At 40.4% G+C, this 15,446-nt stretch overlaps 1 protein-coding gene across 1 annotated transcript in view; it reads right to left on the reverse strand.

The window, feature by feature from the left end:
- Positions 1–286: 286 nt before the first annotated feature.
- The window catches only part of gfra4b (GDNF family receptor alpha 4b), a 62,547-nt gene continuing 47,387 nt past the window's right edge, over positions 287–15,446 (reverse strand). The window contains exons 2-8 of the mRNA XM_074674102.1: positions 14,011–14,286; positions 13,782–13,862; positions 9,773–10,118; positions 8,942–9,051; positions 8,241–8,375; positions 2,561–2,730; positions 287–1,550 (exon numbers count right to left, since the gene is read on the reverse strand). Coding sequence (XP_074530203.1) covers positions 1,407–1,550; positions 2,561–2,730; positions 8,241–8,375; positions 8,942–9,051; positions 9,773–10,118; positions 13,782–13,862; positions 14,011–14,286 — 1,262 coding nt within the window. The 3' untranslated portion in view covers positions 287–1,406. The remainder of the gene's footprint in view (positions 1,551–2,560; positions 2,731–8,240; positions 8,376–8,941; positions 9,052–9,772; positions 10,119–13,781; positions 13,863–14,010; positions 14,287–15,446) is intronic.

A 15,446-nucleotide genomic window follows, 5' to 3' on the forward strand; every position in this document is an offset into this window, starting at 1 on the left:
GCAAATAAATCTGGTCGTGCCCGACTCAATGGAGAGGCCAAGAAGTAGCAATTCAAATTTAACCTGCAATGTGTAATGTTGGCACTGACAATCTCATTTTAAAGTGTAGATTACAATCAGGCATATATCTAGAAGTAAGACTTTTTCAAAATCACTGAGAAACTCTCAGTGAAGAATTACTCTTCACAGTAATCAATGCAGCAGACATTAAACATCTGTTAAAGTCTAACGTCCAAAGAGGTCAAACACAAAAAGATGTCTTGTACTGCACACGTCAGCATCATACTAATAAAAACAGATAGCAGGAATGCCCATTGCCAGACCAGTCATCTTTCCAATAGACTACAGGTTATTTTAATTATGACACCAAAACACTGATAACACAAATGTTTCATTTACACTTGACCACATTTTATTCCATTTAAATGTGACAGTTTCATTCAAAAGCACATTAGAAGTGTTTGTTTTATCATCTCATCCAATTAAATTTGTTTCCTTCATAAAAAAAGAAAAATGCATGGTGTCCAAAGTGTCTTTTTCTAAGAATCAGTCTTGAAGGAAGAAGACAGGGGTTTGTCTTGTCACCAGAGTTGTTCTATTTTTAGTTCAGAAAAGGTAATACCAAAGATTTGTGATTTCTGTTAACAGATACCCTGGTATTAGCAATCAGCAAATGGTACAAGGCTTTGACAAAGAACAAGGATCCTCTTGATGGAGAGGGCTATTATCAGCTCAGGGTTTATCTTGTGTATTCAGGTTGACCACATATATTTTAGATGGTGCTTCAGGACATTAAGGGATAGGGGCATTTGTCCAGGATGTCTGAGCAAAATGCAGCTCTATTGTCTCTCAGTCTTTCCTCTATTCCAGTATTGATCAGAAATAATAGTCCTCTTTCAGTCACTGGAGGAGAGTGGTATTAGAGCCCCACATGCTTCAGCAGCTTTCCAATCACTTTGTGCCCGAGTCCAAAGCAGAGTTCATCGGTTTACTTCAACCATTTTCTCACAGAGTGTTTGAAATAAGAGCTTCTGTTTATAATACAAATCTTCACAGGTACTGACATATTTCATGTCTAAGTATCATACATATATACGCTATATTTTCTTAGCTTTTGAAAATGAATACAGTTTGAAAGCTGAGTTAGTCCACAAACGCAGCACTCTGAATTCACTACAGCTTTGTACAAATGTACAGACTGGCTTCTGTCTGCAGGAGTCCCTCACACTGTGAGAGAGAGCACTGGCAGGTGGAACTGGACCACTTAAACACAAAAACAGAAAAACAGAATCGCAGTACATATTCAGAGGGAGGAGGAATGCCACACGGTCCATTTTCCTCTTAACTGCATCAGTCCTCCAATCTGCACAGAGCATGGCGGGTCATCAGCACGCTCCCTGCAGTCTTTAGTGTCCATTGTTGAGCAGATGAAGGAGCAACAACAGAAGGCTGATGGCAGCTTGAAGCATTAGGCTGGATGGTGAAGCGGAGTTTGGGAGGCTGCTGGAAGGCAGGGTGGGCTGACCCACCAGTAGTTCATTACCCAGAGCCTGCGAGGAGGCAAAAAGATTAGTTTGTGGGCACTCTTTCTTAAGTCGTCTCATTTAACACTTTTACAAACAGTTCTATGAGTTCAGTTAATAAGTCTTTAAGGTGTGAAACAATATCGCAGTACTTTGACCTGTGATATTTTCAACTCTTAATATCAATATTTTTTTTTAAATAAAAATTTGTATTTTAGGTAAGTTGGAACTACAATACATCTTCCCGACCTCTGCTGTGATAAATAGGACCGAAGAGCTACTCCACTGTGTGTTGCCCATAAACTGTACAATACATATTATATCAAAGTATATTCAAAATATTTTATTCCTAAACTTGATGATATGGGTTTTGATGATGTAAACATCAATGTTTTCTCTCTATTCTTGGGTCAGTTTGTTTAAAAATAATTTTAAGTTTAATTTTTCAGTGTAGTAGACTGATAAAATAATAATCATTGTCATGTCTTGTGCAATATTAGATTTTTTTTGAGTAACATTGGTTACAGCAAGTGACATTTATGTTTCCCCAACGTCTTTCACCCAATAACTTTTATGCAACATTAATTTGATGTCACCGTAGTTTCAATGGCAAACTTGAAGCACTTTATGTTTTTAAGTTAAGTGTATGTATTAGGTATATAAGGTATGTAAGATCAGTTTTATATGTACGGATGGACAGATCACCGATCCCCCAAAATTAAGGAAATTGGCATCGATTGATTAGCCAGGGGATCGATTGGTGCACGTCTAGTATGTGTGAAACACTGCATCTGACTTTATTTTTTTCAAATACAATAAAATAGAAAAGCTATTTTCCATCAAATAGTTAACTGCAGAACATCACAATATATCACAATATTGTGATGTTGTGATATTATCGTATCGTGACCCAAGTAGAATTAAATTTCAGTATCATTGAATGTCAATGTTTGGTCCAGGTGTGACAGCTAATTTACTGCCCGATGTTTGACAGTACTGACAGTACCGTCCAGATCAGGAGAGGAAAACCTGCATACCTGTGTTGGTATAATGGCATCTATAATATTCCTCATGGTTTCTAGCGTTTCTCGTGGAGAAGTGGTGTTCCTGTTTTCTCTGCTGCTGGGTGTAGTGGGTCTGGGTGTAGTGGGTTGGCTGACAGACGGCTGCTGGTCAGATTCACTTCCAAACGCCATGAGAGCATTCCCTGAAACACAGAGAAAACTTAAGTCAAACTGTCTTGACAGTGTACATACTGCTGTACATTTTCCCTGAATTTGTTTATGTCTTATTCAGTAACAGAACATGCCCCCCAGTTCTGCATTGTACATTTTGCATGAGAGCTTTTGCTAGGTCAGGGCCGGTCTGGATTTGGTCAGCAGAGCGAAAGAAAAGAAAACAGAAAATACTCAGTATTCTCTTCAAGTATCCAAACTGCACCTGGCTCTCCACATCGACCTCATTAACTCATGGACCATTTGCACTGGCCAAACAACTCTGAGACCTCGCTCTGTGTCTTTTCTAGGCAGGGGGCCCAAGGAAAGACCGGCCAAAGATTCACCTCAGCGCACCCACCAAGCACAGATTCTCATAGTGCGTACAGGTTCAATGATGGATATCATCCTGCTGAGGTCAATAATAAGGACCGTTAATTATTCAACAGCAGAGCAGAGGTCGTAAGAGAGATGGAAATGTGGGGTTGGGATGAAAATTATCATTAGGAAACAGGCCAGAAGAACGGAGGGCACAATAAATTACAAGACTTTCATGTTTAACACTTTTATGAAATGATTTCATGAGCTCACCTTTAGTGTGTGTTACTGTCTCAATTAATTATGTTGCTTAAATAATTTACTGCTGCCGCGTGTCATGATCCTAAAATACTCAGTTAACTCTCTTAAAGACATGGAGTGCTAAACATTTTTTAAATTTTTCTGTGGTCTAATTTTTGTGATTTAATATTTTCTTGATGAGCTCGACTGAGCCCGCTATCATGTATTTGGCATATTTAGCCACTTTATCAGTTAGAACTTTCACCCCTGAAAAACAGAAAGCCCACTAAGTTGGAATCACTGAACATTCGCTGCAACAATATTTGCAACTTTATTCCTCACGACAGTCCCCTACTGGTTGACATTGAGCCAAAGATCAAGTCTAAAGAGAGGGAAAGTGGCTGAACAGGGATGACGTAGAGGACGAGAGCGTGGTAAAGGAAAGGGGCAGGGATGAGTCCAAGGAGATGGTCACCCGGTTTTGCATTTTCTGTCAATCAAGCCATTGATTGTACAAGAACTGACACAGCTCCTTGCCAGTTCCAGTTCCTGAATTTGAAGCAGTCAAAGTGTTAACACAGGAAAAAATTGTTCTAGCCTGAAAAGTTGGTGCACAACTGGGTCCAAAAAAACTGGCTCCAGCTCGCAAATCATTCAGTTCGGTTTGTCTCAGTTAAGCACGCGTTTTGTGGTGTTCCCACTGTCTAACCCTGGGACTGATTCCCAAATAACAGAGACAAATCGTCCCACTTTTGGGGACCCTTCCACTGGGGCGCCAGACTACACCGATCCAATCCTGGAAGATGGAGCTACAACACTGCAGACCGTTGATTGGTCGAAAGAATCGTCGCTTATTGTACAACAGTGGCACACAGCTTTCTCTGAGACAAAGCTCGATTGTACTTTGTAACAAAGAGCCAAATGGAAATCACAAAGAAGATAAATTGCTGGTTGTTTCCCATCACTGCTCTTTGTTTACTGTATTGCGGTTTTCTTCTATGTTGGATTTATTAGTTGGGTACACTGTGTTGTACTGCTTTGTGCGGACAAAAGACGTCATTTTCGCACCTATGCCCCCTCACATGGTCCCTTTCACATGGAAAACTTCCTAACCTGTCAGATGAAGATGCCCGGACAAGATGGCGGAAGAACGGGATCCCTTAGTGGCCGAAGTGCAGAAATACAGGCATCTGTATAACTTCACAAAGAGATCCCCCTGATAATCGAGTGGTGAACAATTCATGGCGTGAAATTGCGGCCACTCTCAACAGAGAGAAGAAATTGGTTAAAAGAACCTGGAAAAATCTATGACAGATATGTCATGTTGTAAACAAAGGCAAACTTCATCAACTCTTGTTTGGTACTCTGGTCGACGCACGTTTGTAATACACCGCCCCCTGCAGTTTGGGAATGGACACCAATGGACGTCGCACGGGGTGTTAAAAAGCATAAAAGCCACATACGTTCTTTCATGCAGATCTTGTCCGTCTGATTTCCGCATATAAGCACAACACGGCTTTTACACGCTGCTTAACCTGAGGGATGGTTGGCTGTGGTAACACAAACAAGATCCGGCTCCACCGATTCAACCCATACCAAACTGTACTGATCTAGAGTGGACTGCTTAATGAAAACGGGGCTCATGACATCTTCGGTGTGCCTTCCATATTCTGTGTTGAGTTTAGGTAATGTTGTCTCACTTAAACTGGTATGAACAGGAAGTGGTTCACTAGAGAGCTTTAAGGTTCTGAGAATCCAGAATGGAACTAGTTCCCAAACCAGAAGCATGGCGGTATGAAAGCCCCCTGTGTGGCTCTGCGGACAGAAATATGTCAGCTATTTTTTAGAATTCATTTGTGTCTTTTTCCAGAACAAAGTTACATTATCTCGCTTAGCACAGCATAATTGGTGTAAAGAGGGGAATAAAAGGAGTTTAGTACATTTAAAAAAAAAAAAAAAAAAAAAAAAGCTAAATAATGCTTAAACTGTAAAACCCAATCAAGAGTCCATCCAGGGTCTGAAGTATGATTGGATGTTTGTTAAAATACCAATGTATTTTGAGAATTAAAAGTGTTCTAATGAGGTATTTTCACAAGTAGACTCCAACATTTCCTTTCATTGATTGAAAAAGTACGTCAGGTGTTTCGAGAGTTGATGAACACAATTACCTAACAATCACATGGCAAGCTCACAGTTCTCTGATGAGAGTGTCTGAACACTCAGGTGAAATAACTTCGGAAACAGCATGAAAGAGATTATTAATAACAAGAGACGATGACGTGTTAGTCTAAATGGGGACAGGTTAATAAGAAGCAGAGAGATTTAGAGAGAGGAAAAGAAAGAAAAAGAAAGTATATTCTACAGAAAGTGTTGGGTGTGGGGTTTAAACTAACTGCTGTGCTGCAGTTTGAGCATGCTGGGAAACATCTGCTTTGCTGAAACTCATTAAATCCATTTTGTCTCTTCCCTTCACTCACAAAACTTATTTATTTTAATTTCATATTAAGTCTGTTTGAATAAATCATCATGCCGCTCATGAAAACAAATGAATATGATTAAGGAACCCTTTTATATAGTTAAATCACTTTGATTTTATACCAGCTGAGTATAATCATTATAAGGCATAAAAATCCAAGCAAACACTGGGGGAGTTGTTGTTCCAGCTTTAGCGTGATAATATACAATGACACAACAAAACAGATGAAAGGAGTCTGAGTTAAATCTTAATAAGCTTATGGCAGGAATTTAGTTGAACAGACCCAGACAAGTTATCATTGTTTTCTGTATAGACCTAAAGTTTATGTAAGACTACTGAGTTCAACCTTTACACCCTGCCAGCCTATAGGTCAACTCAGCACTGCCCCTTATTATGCAAATCTAGTCAAACTCAAAGACTTCATAACAAATGCTTTATATAAGAATTTGCCCCTGTAAGGTGTGTTATTGAATAAATGAGCCGCAAACAAAACAGGTTTTAAACCAACTTCTAAATTTGCAGTAAAAGAAATGGCCTTTTACCTGGGACCTTGACAGGATTCTGAAGCAAACCTTTAAAGGATGATCTGCTTTTTGGCTCAAAGCTGCTTTGAGAAATATTGCTGTCCTGTACTGCTAAATTACAGGGGAAGTCTTCCCATTTAACTAGATGGAGAAATAGTGCTTCCAAGTTGGTGCATTGAAATGCTACAATCTTACAGCTTAAAATCTTCTAATGGCCTAAACAAACCAGATGTGTCCACACTCGGTGCTCTCAGCTCAGGCAGATCAGAGTCCTCTGGTTCAGAGCTGTAAGACATACATTTCTGTTGGATGTTGCAGAAATGGTGTATTAATTTGTACAGAGAAAATCAATATCATATTTAGCTTGAATATAATAAAAATATGAGCAATATGATCAGAATTAGGCCCAAAGAAAAGTCAACAGGTTTGAGGTTTTGCAGCCCAACATGAATGAGTGAGGGGATCATCATCAGGATAGGTAGTAGGGATGTCCTGATTCTATGTACTGATCAGTATCAGCGCCAGATATGGCTATTTTTAGAGGATCGGTTTTCATGCGTTTTCAGCACTACCACACTTTAGGGCTGCTGTGAATCAAGCCACGTTGTCAGCTGTGTGGGACTACTTCTCTTTGGAAAGCAATGATAGTCCAACTGCGTCTTGCAACATTTGCAAAGTGAGTGTTCCTCGATGAGGTACCAACAGGGCTCACTTTAATACAACAAATATGATTCATCAATTAAAACCGAATCACCCAACGGGGTACGGGATTTATCAGAGAAAGGTATCAGATCAGTGTGGGCAAAACATGAAAAATCCGATTGGAAGTCAAAAAATCTGTATCAAGACATCCTTAATCAGAAGCATACGAACTCCTTGGTCTCAGCCCCTTGCGACATGTCCGGCTGAACGAGGATCTGGTGTATAGGATAATAAGAGCTGAGAAAACCATCATAACCTTCACTGGGGTACTTGGCTTGGCAAACAGAGGGTTGTAGATTGAAGTCCAGGCATGGACCAATAATATGAAATCGGGCTGATAGCTGTCAAGATGTCAGCATTAAGGGTTCACCAATCACCGATCTTTAAAAAGCCTGACCTGCCAGTACCAAATTGGGCTGATACCGATTTTTGTTTTTTATTTTTTATAACTGTCAGAATTTACCTTCAATGTTCCAATCTTATTTTATTGAAATTCATTGAACAATAACTGTAAAAAATAACAATAAAATCTTTACAACCAATTAAGTGTCTCGAATTTTAGGTCTCAGAGCAAAAAGCAACAATGGCTGGAGACCTTCCCAGAAGTATATGAGATCAGTTTCATATGCAAGGATGGGCCGATCACCGATCCCTGATCACCGATCCCCCAAAAGGGAATCTGCACCAATCTATCTGCAAATCTAGTCAGCATAGTTTACTGGGCACTGTAAAGGTGTCTTTGAGCAAGGCACCAAACCCCCAAATACTCATGGTGCGTACTAATGGTGCAGCCCTCTCACTATGCACTCTCCATCAGTGTATGTTTCTGTGCGCTAAGTGCTGTTTGTGCATGTGTGTGTAAAACTGAATTCCCCCCCAAGGGATTAATAAAGTACATCTACTTCTTCTTCTATAGTGATGTATTTCAATTCTTACACAGGATTAACTTTACATTTTGTGCAGCATGTCCTTGGAGCTGAATAGAAAACCAACTTATTACATGAAAAACTACTGAATACCTCGCTCCATCAGTTTCCTGAAAACAGACTTGGTTGCTCTGAATTGTAAGTGGCTGAGTCATGACCAGAAAAATACTTCAGTTATTACTGATAATACAAAAATGCTCAGATCAATGTAGAAACAGGACTTTTACTTATCAAGCCTTTCACTCCTGAAGACCCTGTTTTCAAACCAAACCCCTTGATCAAGAACTGAAACATGCTGTTGTAAGAGAAGCACTCACGGAGACAAATGTTGTCGATGAAGAATCCCAGGAAGGAATCACACTCTTCTTTCCGGCTCCCGCTGGCTGAGCAGGAGCACCATGGAGCCACGCTGGATGTTGAGTTGTCGATGTAGTTGGGAGTGATTGTACTTCCTGCAGAACGACCACAGCAGGCTTCAGTAAGTATTAAATATTCATTCTTCTTTGAGCTGTAACACTGAATCCACAGTGCATTATAATGGATGATGCATTTCCTGCATGCTGATGTGATGAACCTGATGGAGGGAGTTAAGTTTCTGCTACTGCAGGTTTGACTGGCTGAGCTTCTGCTTAATAGACATAATGGAGAAAATCTGAGAAACACTCCAATTTTCCCTCTTTACGCACAGCAGGCTCTGGCTTCGAGTTATGACATTTGAGGTTCTTAAAATGCTTTAAAGTCCTCTCTTCTGGCTTATTCTTCACTTATTGAGTGTCATAAAACAATAACATCTTCTGTAAAGAGCATCTGCTTCTTTATAAAGATTTGCTTTTTAGCCTAGAGTAGATTTTATCCTGACTTACCTGCGCTGTATTTATGCATTCAACCCTTTCACAAGTTATCTTGCTTTTTTTAGACTTTATGATATTTTATGTTCTTCAAGATGCTTCTACTTTCCTTCCAACCCTTCATCTCCTTTCGTTTTCCCCTCTTTGTTCCTTTCTCTGTGAGCACATACCTATGAGCCCGGTGTAGGCGAGGAGACAGGCTCCATAGTTGCCTTGCTTGCAGCCGTTGGCAGACATTTCAGAGGGTTCGCAGTCGTACTGAAACTGTGCCAGGCGAGACCTATAGAGACACGACACACTGGTTAGATAAGCACAACACAACCTGGTGATGTTTGATGTTAAAACTTAGCCATTTCTTTCATATGCAACCTGTTTAATATAACTTTTATTTAATTAAGAGTTTCCCCCTATGGCATGAGGAAATATTGGTGCCAGTGGTGGAGACTGAAAGCATTGGACTGTAATGTTAAAGTGATAGAAAGAGTAATATATTTCATCCCCCAGACCTGGGATCATTAGTAAAGCCCTCTGAGTGTAATGGGGCTGTGAAAAATAATGGCCATGACCAGAGATAGCAATGAGCGATAACTCTGATCCATCTGGCTCTTTATCTGTGCTAAATATTTAATGTGTTATTCCAACAGGCTCTCTGGGGTGTTCTAACCAGTGGTGGTAGAAAGCTTTAGGGTAAAACAGCGGGTCATTGCGTTGATTGAATGGCTGTTTATTTGGTTTCTGAGGGACGTACAACTGAACAACTGTGGCCCAAAATTCCCAAGGTTAGTTTTTACAAAATGTATATCAAAGGAATACTTAAAGATGCTGGAAATCATGAAACATTTGCTCTTCAGATGCCTTGAGAAAAGAGGTGGATCATTAAGCACAGATCATACTGTGGTGATATGTTATTGTATGCATGAGAGACCAAATATATGTGAGTGATAACTTTAATCAATATTGGAATTGAGAGAAACTCCGAGAAGCAATTACCCTGTTCTTACCTACACACATAGTCAGCGTTACAGGTTTTCATCTGTGTAATGCAGTTTGGTTTTTCCCCACTTTCATAGGAGCAGCTGGGCACGATAGTCTGCCTCCGACGCTCTGCACACGCCGTGTCCGTGCATGGGCAGAAGAGCAGTTCATGGGTGTAGTCTGCAGGGACGCGGTCGAAGAACCTGCGCAGGGCCTTGTTGCACTTCGGACGGTTGCACAAACCAGACTTGGCGGTGGGTTTGATACAAGCAGAAACGTACTCAGTGCGCAGCTTTTGGCACAAGTCGTCCACGTTGCAAGCCTTTGCTGCATCCAGGCAGCGGTTTACAGTTGTCATGCCAACATCAGAGTCTGTTGATTAGAGCAAGATGAAGAAAGGATTGGCTTTTGTGAATAAGGAACAGAAAGTGTTATTCATCAGGCTAGAGAAACTTGAAGGTTGAGACGTATGTAATGTACTGTTCATTTTTTCCAACATGCTCATACTTTTGCCTCGCAAGAGGTTTAGAAAGGTGGTTTGAAATTAAAGTCAGCTCCTGGAGGTGTGCAATAGGTGTTAGAGACTCATTTCCTGAGGACCAGGATAATGAAACGAGTATCAGGAGAGGAGTCTGGTCTCTTCTTTTGTTAGACAAGAGATCATTTTGGAGGTCATTACCAGTGCAACTCTTTGTAAAATTTTAGAATAGCTCTTCACCTTTGTAATTAAAATTAATATGCTACCTTAATAACACTGCGAGTGGCATTGACTGACTTTAAATTCAATCATTTTCTGAATCTGAAGGGAAAGTGAAACTGGCTGTAAACTCTGCTCTCATTTCATATTTAGTTCTTCTCTTGAAACGTCACACTTACAGGCACTTTTGTTTCAAAAGTTGACTTGTTTGTGGAATTTTCTATGAATAAAAAAAGCCAGATTCACTGTGATAGTCTCCTGAAACGTATCACAACAAATAAGTGCTAAATTGAACTTCTGCTTGTTGTAAACTCTGAATTCACAGCAGAGTGACATCTCTCCACTATTTGCTGCACTGTCTTCCACTTCCCTTATATCAATACGCAGACTAGGGCTGCAGTGTAATTTCAAGGTTGGCATCAACACTCAGTCACATGAATAGAATGGATAAAAATATTTCAGACTCAATCATATATATTTTTTATTTTGTTGTTTGTTTTTGTTTGTTTTTACATCCAACCTTGGAAATATGTTAAGAATTTCAGGAGGCAGTAGAAAGCATAATGGTTCAATCAATCAATTGCATGCTTCACTTTAGCTTGTTTTGCCTGTTATTAATCACTTGTGCTGTCATGCATTCCTCTGATGAGTTGCTTTTGTGTCCTGATATTGTTTCCTCCAAGAGAAAAAAAAAAAAACAGACAGAAGTGAATATTTGTTGTCAGCACTTGTGTAAATGGGATCCACCAAAAAATATGAAAACTTCCTCTTGTATCATATTAATTCAAGAAACTTATCTGAATTTGTGACTGCTCGTGTCTGGTGTGGGAGGGAACCCTGATTCTTAGTGTTCCAGTCTCTGAATGAACCTTTTGTACACATGCTGCCTGGGAGATGAGTAACAAGCCCCCCTCTTTAAACTGTTTGCCGAAGGAATGAGTCAGCAGTTTTCCTTGGAGCTGTGATAGCTGATAAAATATGTGTCTTAGAAATGCCTCCGCCTTGTGTTTTGGTTTTTTTGCACAGACTTTTCGTACCAATCTTTGAGAATTTCAGCAGTTGGAGGATAACCTTGCTGGGTTTAAGGTACTGAGCTATAACGTTTATGATCTCATGTTTGAAATTCCATAATTTCAACATTTTTTAAAAAAATTCTGTTTTCAAAGTTCCACTTTGATTGCTTTCTCCGCTTTGGGTGCTGTGGCAACACTCTGTCCAGACGGCCTCCTTTGAGTGTATTTCTAATGTTAATGTATGAAAAGTGCTCTGTAAATAAAGTTTGATTTGATTTGATATGACTGATTTCAGCTTGCCAGCCTGAGTCTGTTTAGCTGTACCTGTATGCTTACACTGTAGGTGGTGAATTAAACTATAACTAACTACCATAGACTGTATAAAACATGGATGTAGTCTCTCCGCCATGTCACCCATCTGTTCCTGATACCGTGAAATGAAGCCAATCCTTGGACGCAGCCATATTGGTTATGACGCTGGCTTTGACTTTCCTTTCAGACAGCTACGGGCAGCACTCACCATACAGTGTGTGTCGATGGTGTAATCAGCATGTCAGACCCCAGTTGTTTTTGAAGCAGGCTGTAAATGTGCTTTTTAATGCCCCAAAAGTCTGTTTTTATGGCTGGGTGTGTACCTGACTTCCGGTCTTTCTGCAGCCAGCCTTAAGCGGACTCTCGATGATTATTACAGCAACTTTTGGCACTTCAGGCTTCATTTTTCCTAACCGGATGTTGCCGATTGAGTGATATTTTCACTTTGTTTGATATTAAGTCAGTATCACTTTTAAGGAGGCATCAAGCCGGCCTTTTGGGCCCTGAATCCATTGACAAGCTTTGGTATTGGCAAATACAGATACTGATCCAATCTGATGCCAATATTAATTTAGCATTCTCTGTTCCTTTATATAAAGGATGAAAATTACGCTAAAGCAACCTAAGACTTTTCTGGAATAGAATTATATTTCAAAACTGTTTTTTATTGTTTCATGGGATTATTCATGTGTTAATATGTGGTGAGTGAATATGTAATTGTGTAAACCTCAGGAGTGGGTAGGTGAAGGATTGAACTTGCACATTTTGTGTAAGTGGCAACTAGTTGTTATAGGTGTTGGTGAAACAAGCATGAAATACCCCTAAACTGCTGAGTCACTGTAGATATCTTCCTTCACACTATTTTAGTCCTGCTAAGCACGAAAGCATCAACCTACCAGTGTTGAGGATGACAGAAGAGCGTAGAATTGAGTTGCATAAACCTATCTTATGGATTGCGCTTTCTCAGCAGTTATCTAGTCTTATGGCTCTTTTCCACTAGCACGCCTTGGCCCTACTCTACTCAGCCCTACTCGGTTTGCAGTGTGTTTCCACTAGCCTGGTACCTCCTAAAACAAGCTAGTTTTAGTACCTACTCTGCTCTGGTTCCAAGCGAGCTGAGACAATACTAAAAGATGACATCACCGACTGTCGGGTACTGATTGGTCAGTCAATGTCATCATTGATGACTCATGAGCGACGTCCTAAACAAGACAGGACATAAGAAGACAAGAGCCACCCACCATTTTTGAACAACTGCAAAAATGGTGTCCCATCAAGTTCTCTTCTTTCATTCAGTTTGTGACAAAAAGCTACAGACCGAGCAGCAAGTATGCTATTTCCTCCATGTTTGCAATTGTTGTGTCGCGCTCAAAATGTCATGGACTTGGTGTTGCCCAGCTGTTTTATGGCAACCCGCCCCCGGTGGTCAAAGAACCGGGCTAGTGGAAAACCATTACAAAACAAGTGGAGTAGAGTAGGGCCAAGGCATGTGAGTGGAAAAGGGCCATTACATTTTGGCTGGGTCAGAACCAGAACCAAAATCGGATTGCTGCATCCCTGTTTACGATTGACTTGAAGTGTTATGACATGAAATGTGCCCTGCAGAAGCACAGATCGGCCATTTTTGTTGTCTTGTTGTGATGTTTTGTCAGTCATTTTCATATTAAAATGTAAAATTCTCCTTAGAGATTTGGCTCCTTTAGATCAATCCTAAAAGATTGGATGTTTCTTTAAGCTCTGACTGACTGAGCAATGCCTGGGTTGTTATTCATAAAAGACTTTTGACTTCATCGAGAAAATGAACCCCAATAACCCCCACCAATATGAAGATAATTATTTTATGCTGGATAACAAGAGAGGTTACCTCCAACAAGACAGGGGACCTCTGTAGGCATTGGGCGTACTTCCAGGATAAAATTAGGTGAGTAATGAACTTGTGCAAAAACAAAACATCTCCTTAAGGGTAAAATTGTATAAAATAAGGTGAAATTTAATGAGGGTCAGTGAACTTACCGGCAGATATCGAGGCGAGGCGGACATAGTCGTAATCCCTCTGCACCATCTCATAGGGATAACTCTCTACCAGATTAAGCCCTGGAAAGAAAGGTATGTAGAGATAAGACACAACAAATTCTCAGTCTTTACACTGTTAATTTTAGCATTTTTCTTTTAAAAAAGTGTAAAAATACAGCAAACAGGAGATTTTTCTATATGCAGAGCAGCTTATCCAGTAAGAACCGACCATGTAAGATGGACTGATGAAGGCTCCAGTAGATGCTAAGGCAGTTCTTCTCCTTCTTCATGCCTCGTTTGCACTGGCAGCCATGTAAAGGGCTGGACAGCAGGGCTGACACTGCATTGGCACACTGACTCCTAGCGCCAGGGCCAAGCTTCATGCTGCCATTACCCGCCACACACTGCCTCAAAGTTCTCAGACGTGGACTGCAAGTCTCGTCACTCGAGCATGAGTCTCCAGCCACCAAGCAGTCCCTCCCAGCCAGTATGTCTTCTAACAGAGCTGTAAGGAGAGAACAAACCAAAACAGGGGCAGAAAGATAAGGAGATTTGTTTTGCTTGGAAACTTTCATCATGTCAGTTTGATTAAAAGACATCCAAAATTTTGGCTTTTCATGAGAAGATAGAGTTATGCAACATGCTAACGTGTAGCTCTAAAGTCTCATTTTTGGTGAACATTCCAGTTTTCATTCATGACATTTTCTTCTTGTTTTTTCTACCTCATGATACCTTTTAAGCTGATCGTGACTTTGCTTTAAACCCCTACATACGATAATCATCTTCTGCTCCAACCCGCACTCTCACAACCCCGCCTGTAGGCTGAAATAATTGCTGCTTTGTGATGGAGAGAGCAGCTTCAAGGCTGATTTGCTAGAGGTATTCTTACAAAGTCTCTCAGAGTGTAAAGCTCTGATTTATTGTCCTGTGAATGCATACCAAATCAGTAGGTATTATATCCTGAAATTGAGTGGCAGACCCACAGAAATGCCACACCACACTTATTGAAAATCCGACCAACCTTGTCATGAGTATAGCGTCACTTCTGCCTGAGTCAAGTCTATTGAAGGATTCAGTGAAGTTGAATAAAAGGAGTGTGTCAGGTACTGAATAAACCAGGGGCATTAACAAGAGAACCAGAATTTAACCAGTGGCGTACCCACTGAACTCAGTCTCTATTTTCCATTGTGAAGGTTGTGAGTTGTTCTCATTTGTTTGCACCGCTGGCCTCTGATGGTAGGATGTAACCAGAAAAGGGTCATGTAATGTGAAGAATTCTAAAGAGCAGAGTGTACACCATGCTTTTCTCTTTTCCATCTTTTCCCTTTTGTTTTTGTTTCTCATGGCTGTGCAGTCTAGTCTGATATAAGTTTCCTGGTGACTCATTTCTATTTCACATCATAAGGATTTAAATGTTCAAAAACAAACTCCATGCCACCTGTCAGGAGCCAAGCGGTTCTTTTTAGAAAGCAGCCATGACAGCTCTTATAAAACCATAATTATACACATCAGTGTATGTAAAGTGTAACCATTAAGCTGTGTAACATTTCCGCTGAAGCAATTTCTGTCAAAGAGCTTACAAGCTACATTAAATCCAGAGGCTGGCTGATATTAATGGCAGCGGAGGTGGTGAATTTTGCTGCCACTCTTTCTTTCACTCTTTGT

This window comes from Halichoeres trimaculatus, unplaced genomic scaffold (assembly GCF_033239565.1).
Source record: "Halichoeres trimaculatus isolate MK-OKI-2021-1 unplaced genomic scaffold, fHalTri1.1 fHalTri1_scaffold_7, whole genome shotgun sequence".
NCBI lineage: Eukaryota > Metazoa > Chordata > Actinopteri > Labriformes > Labridae > Halichoeres > Halichoeres trimaculatus.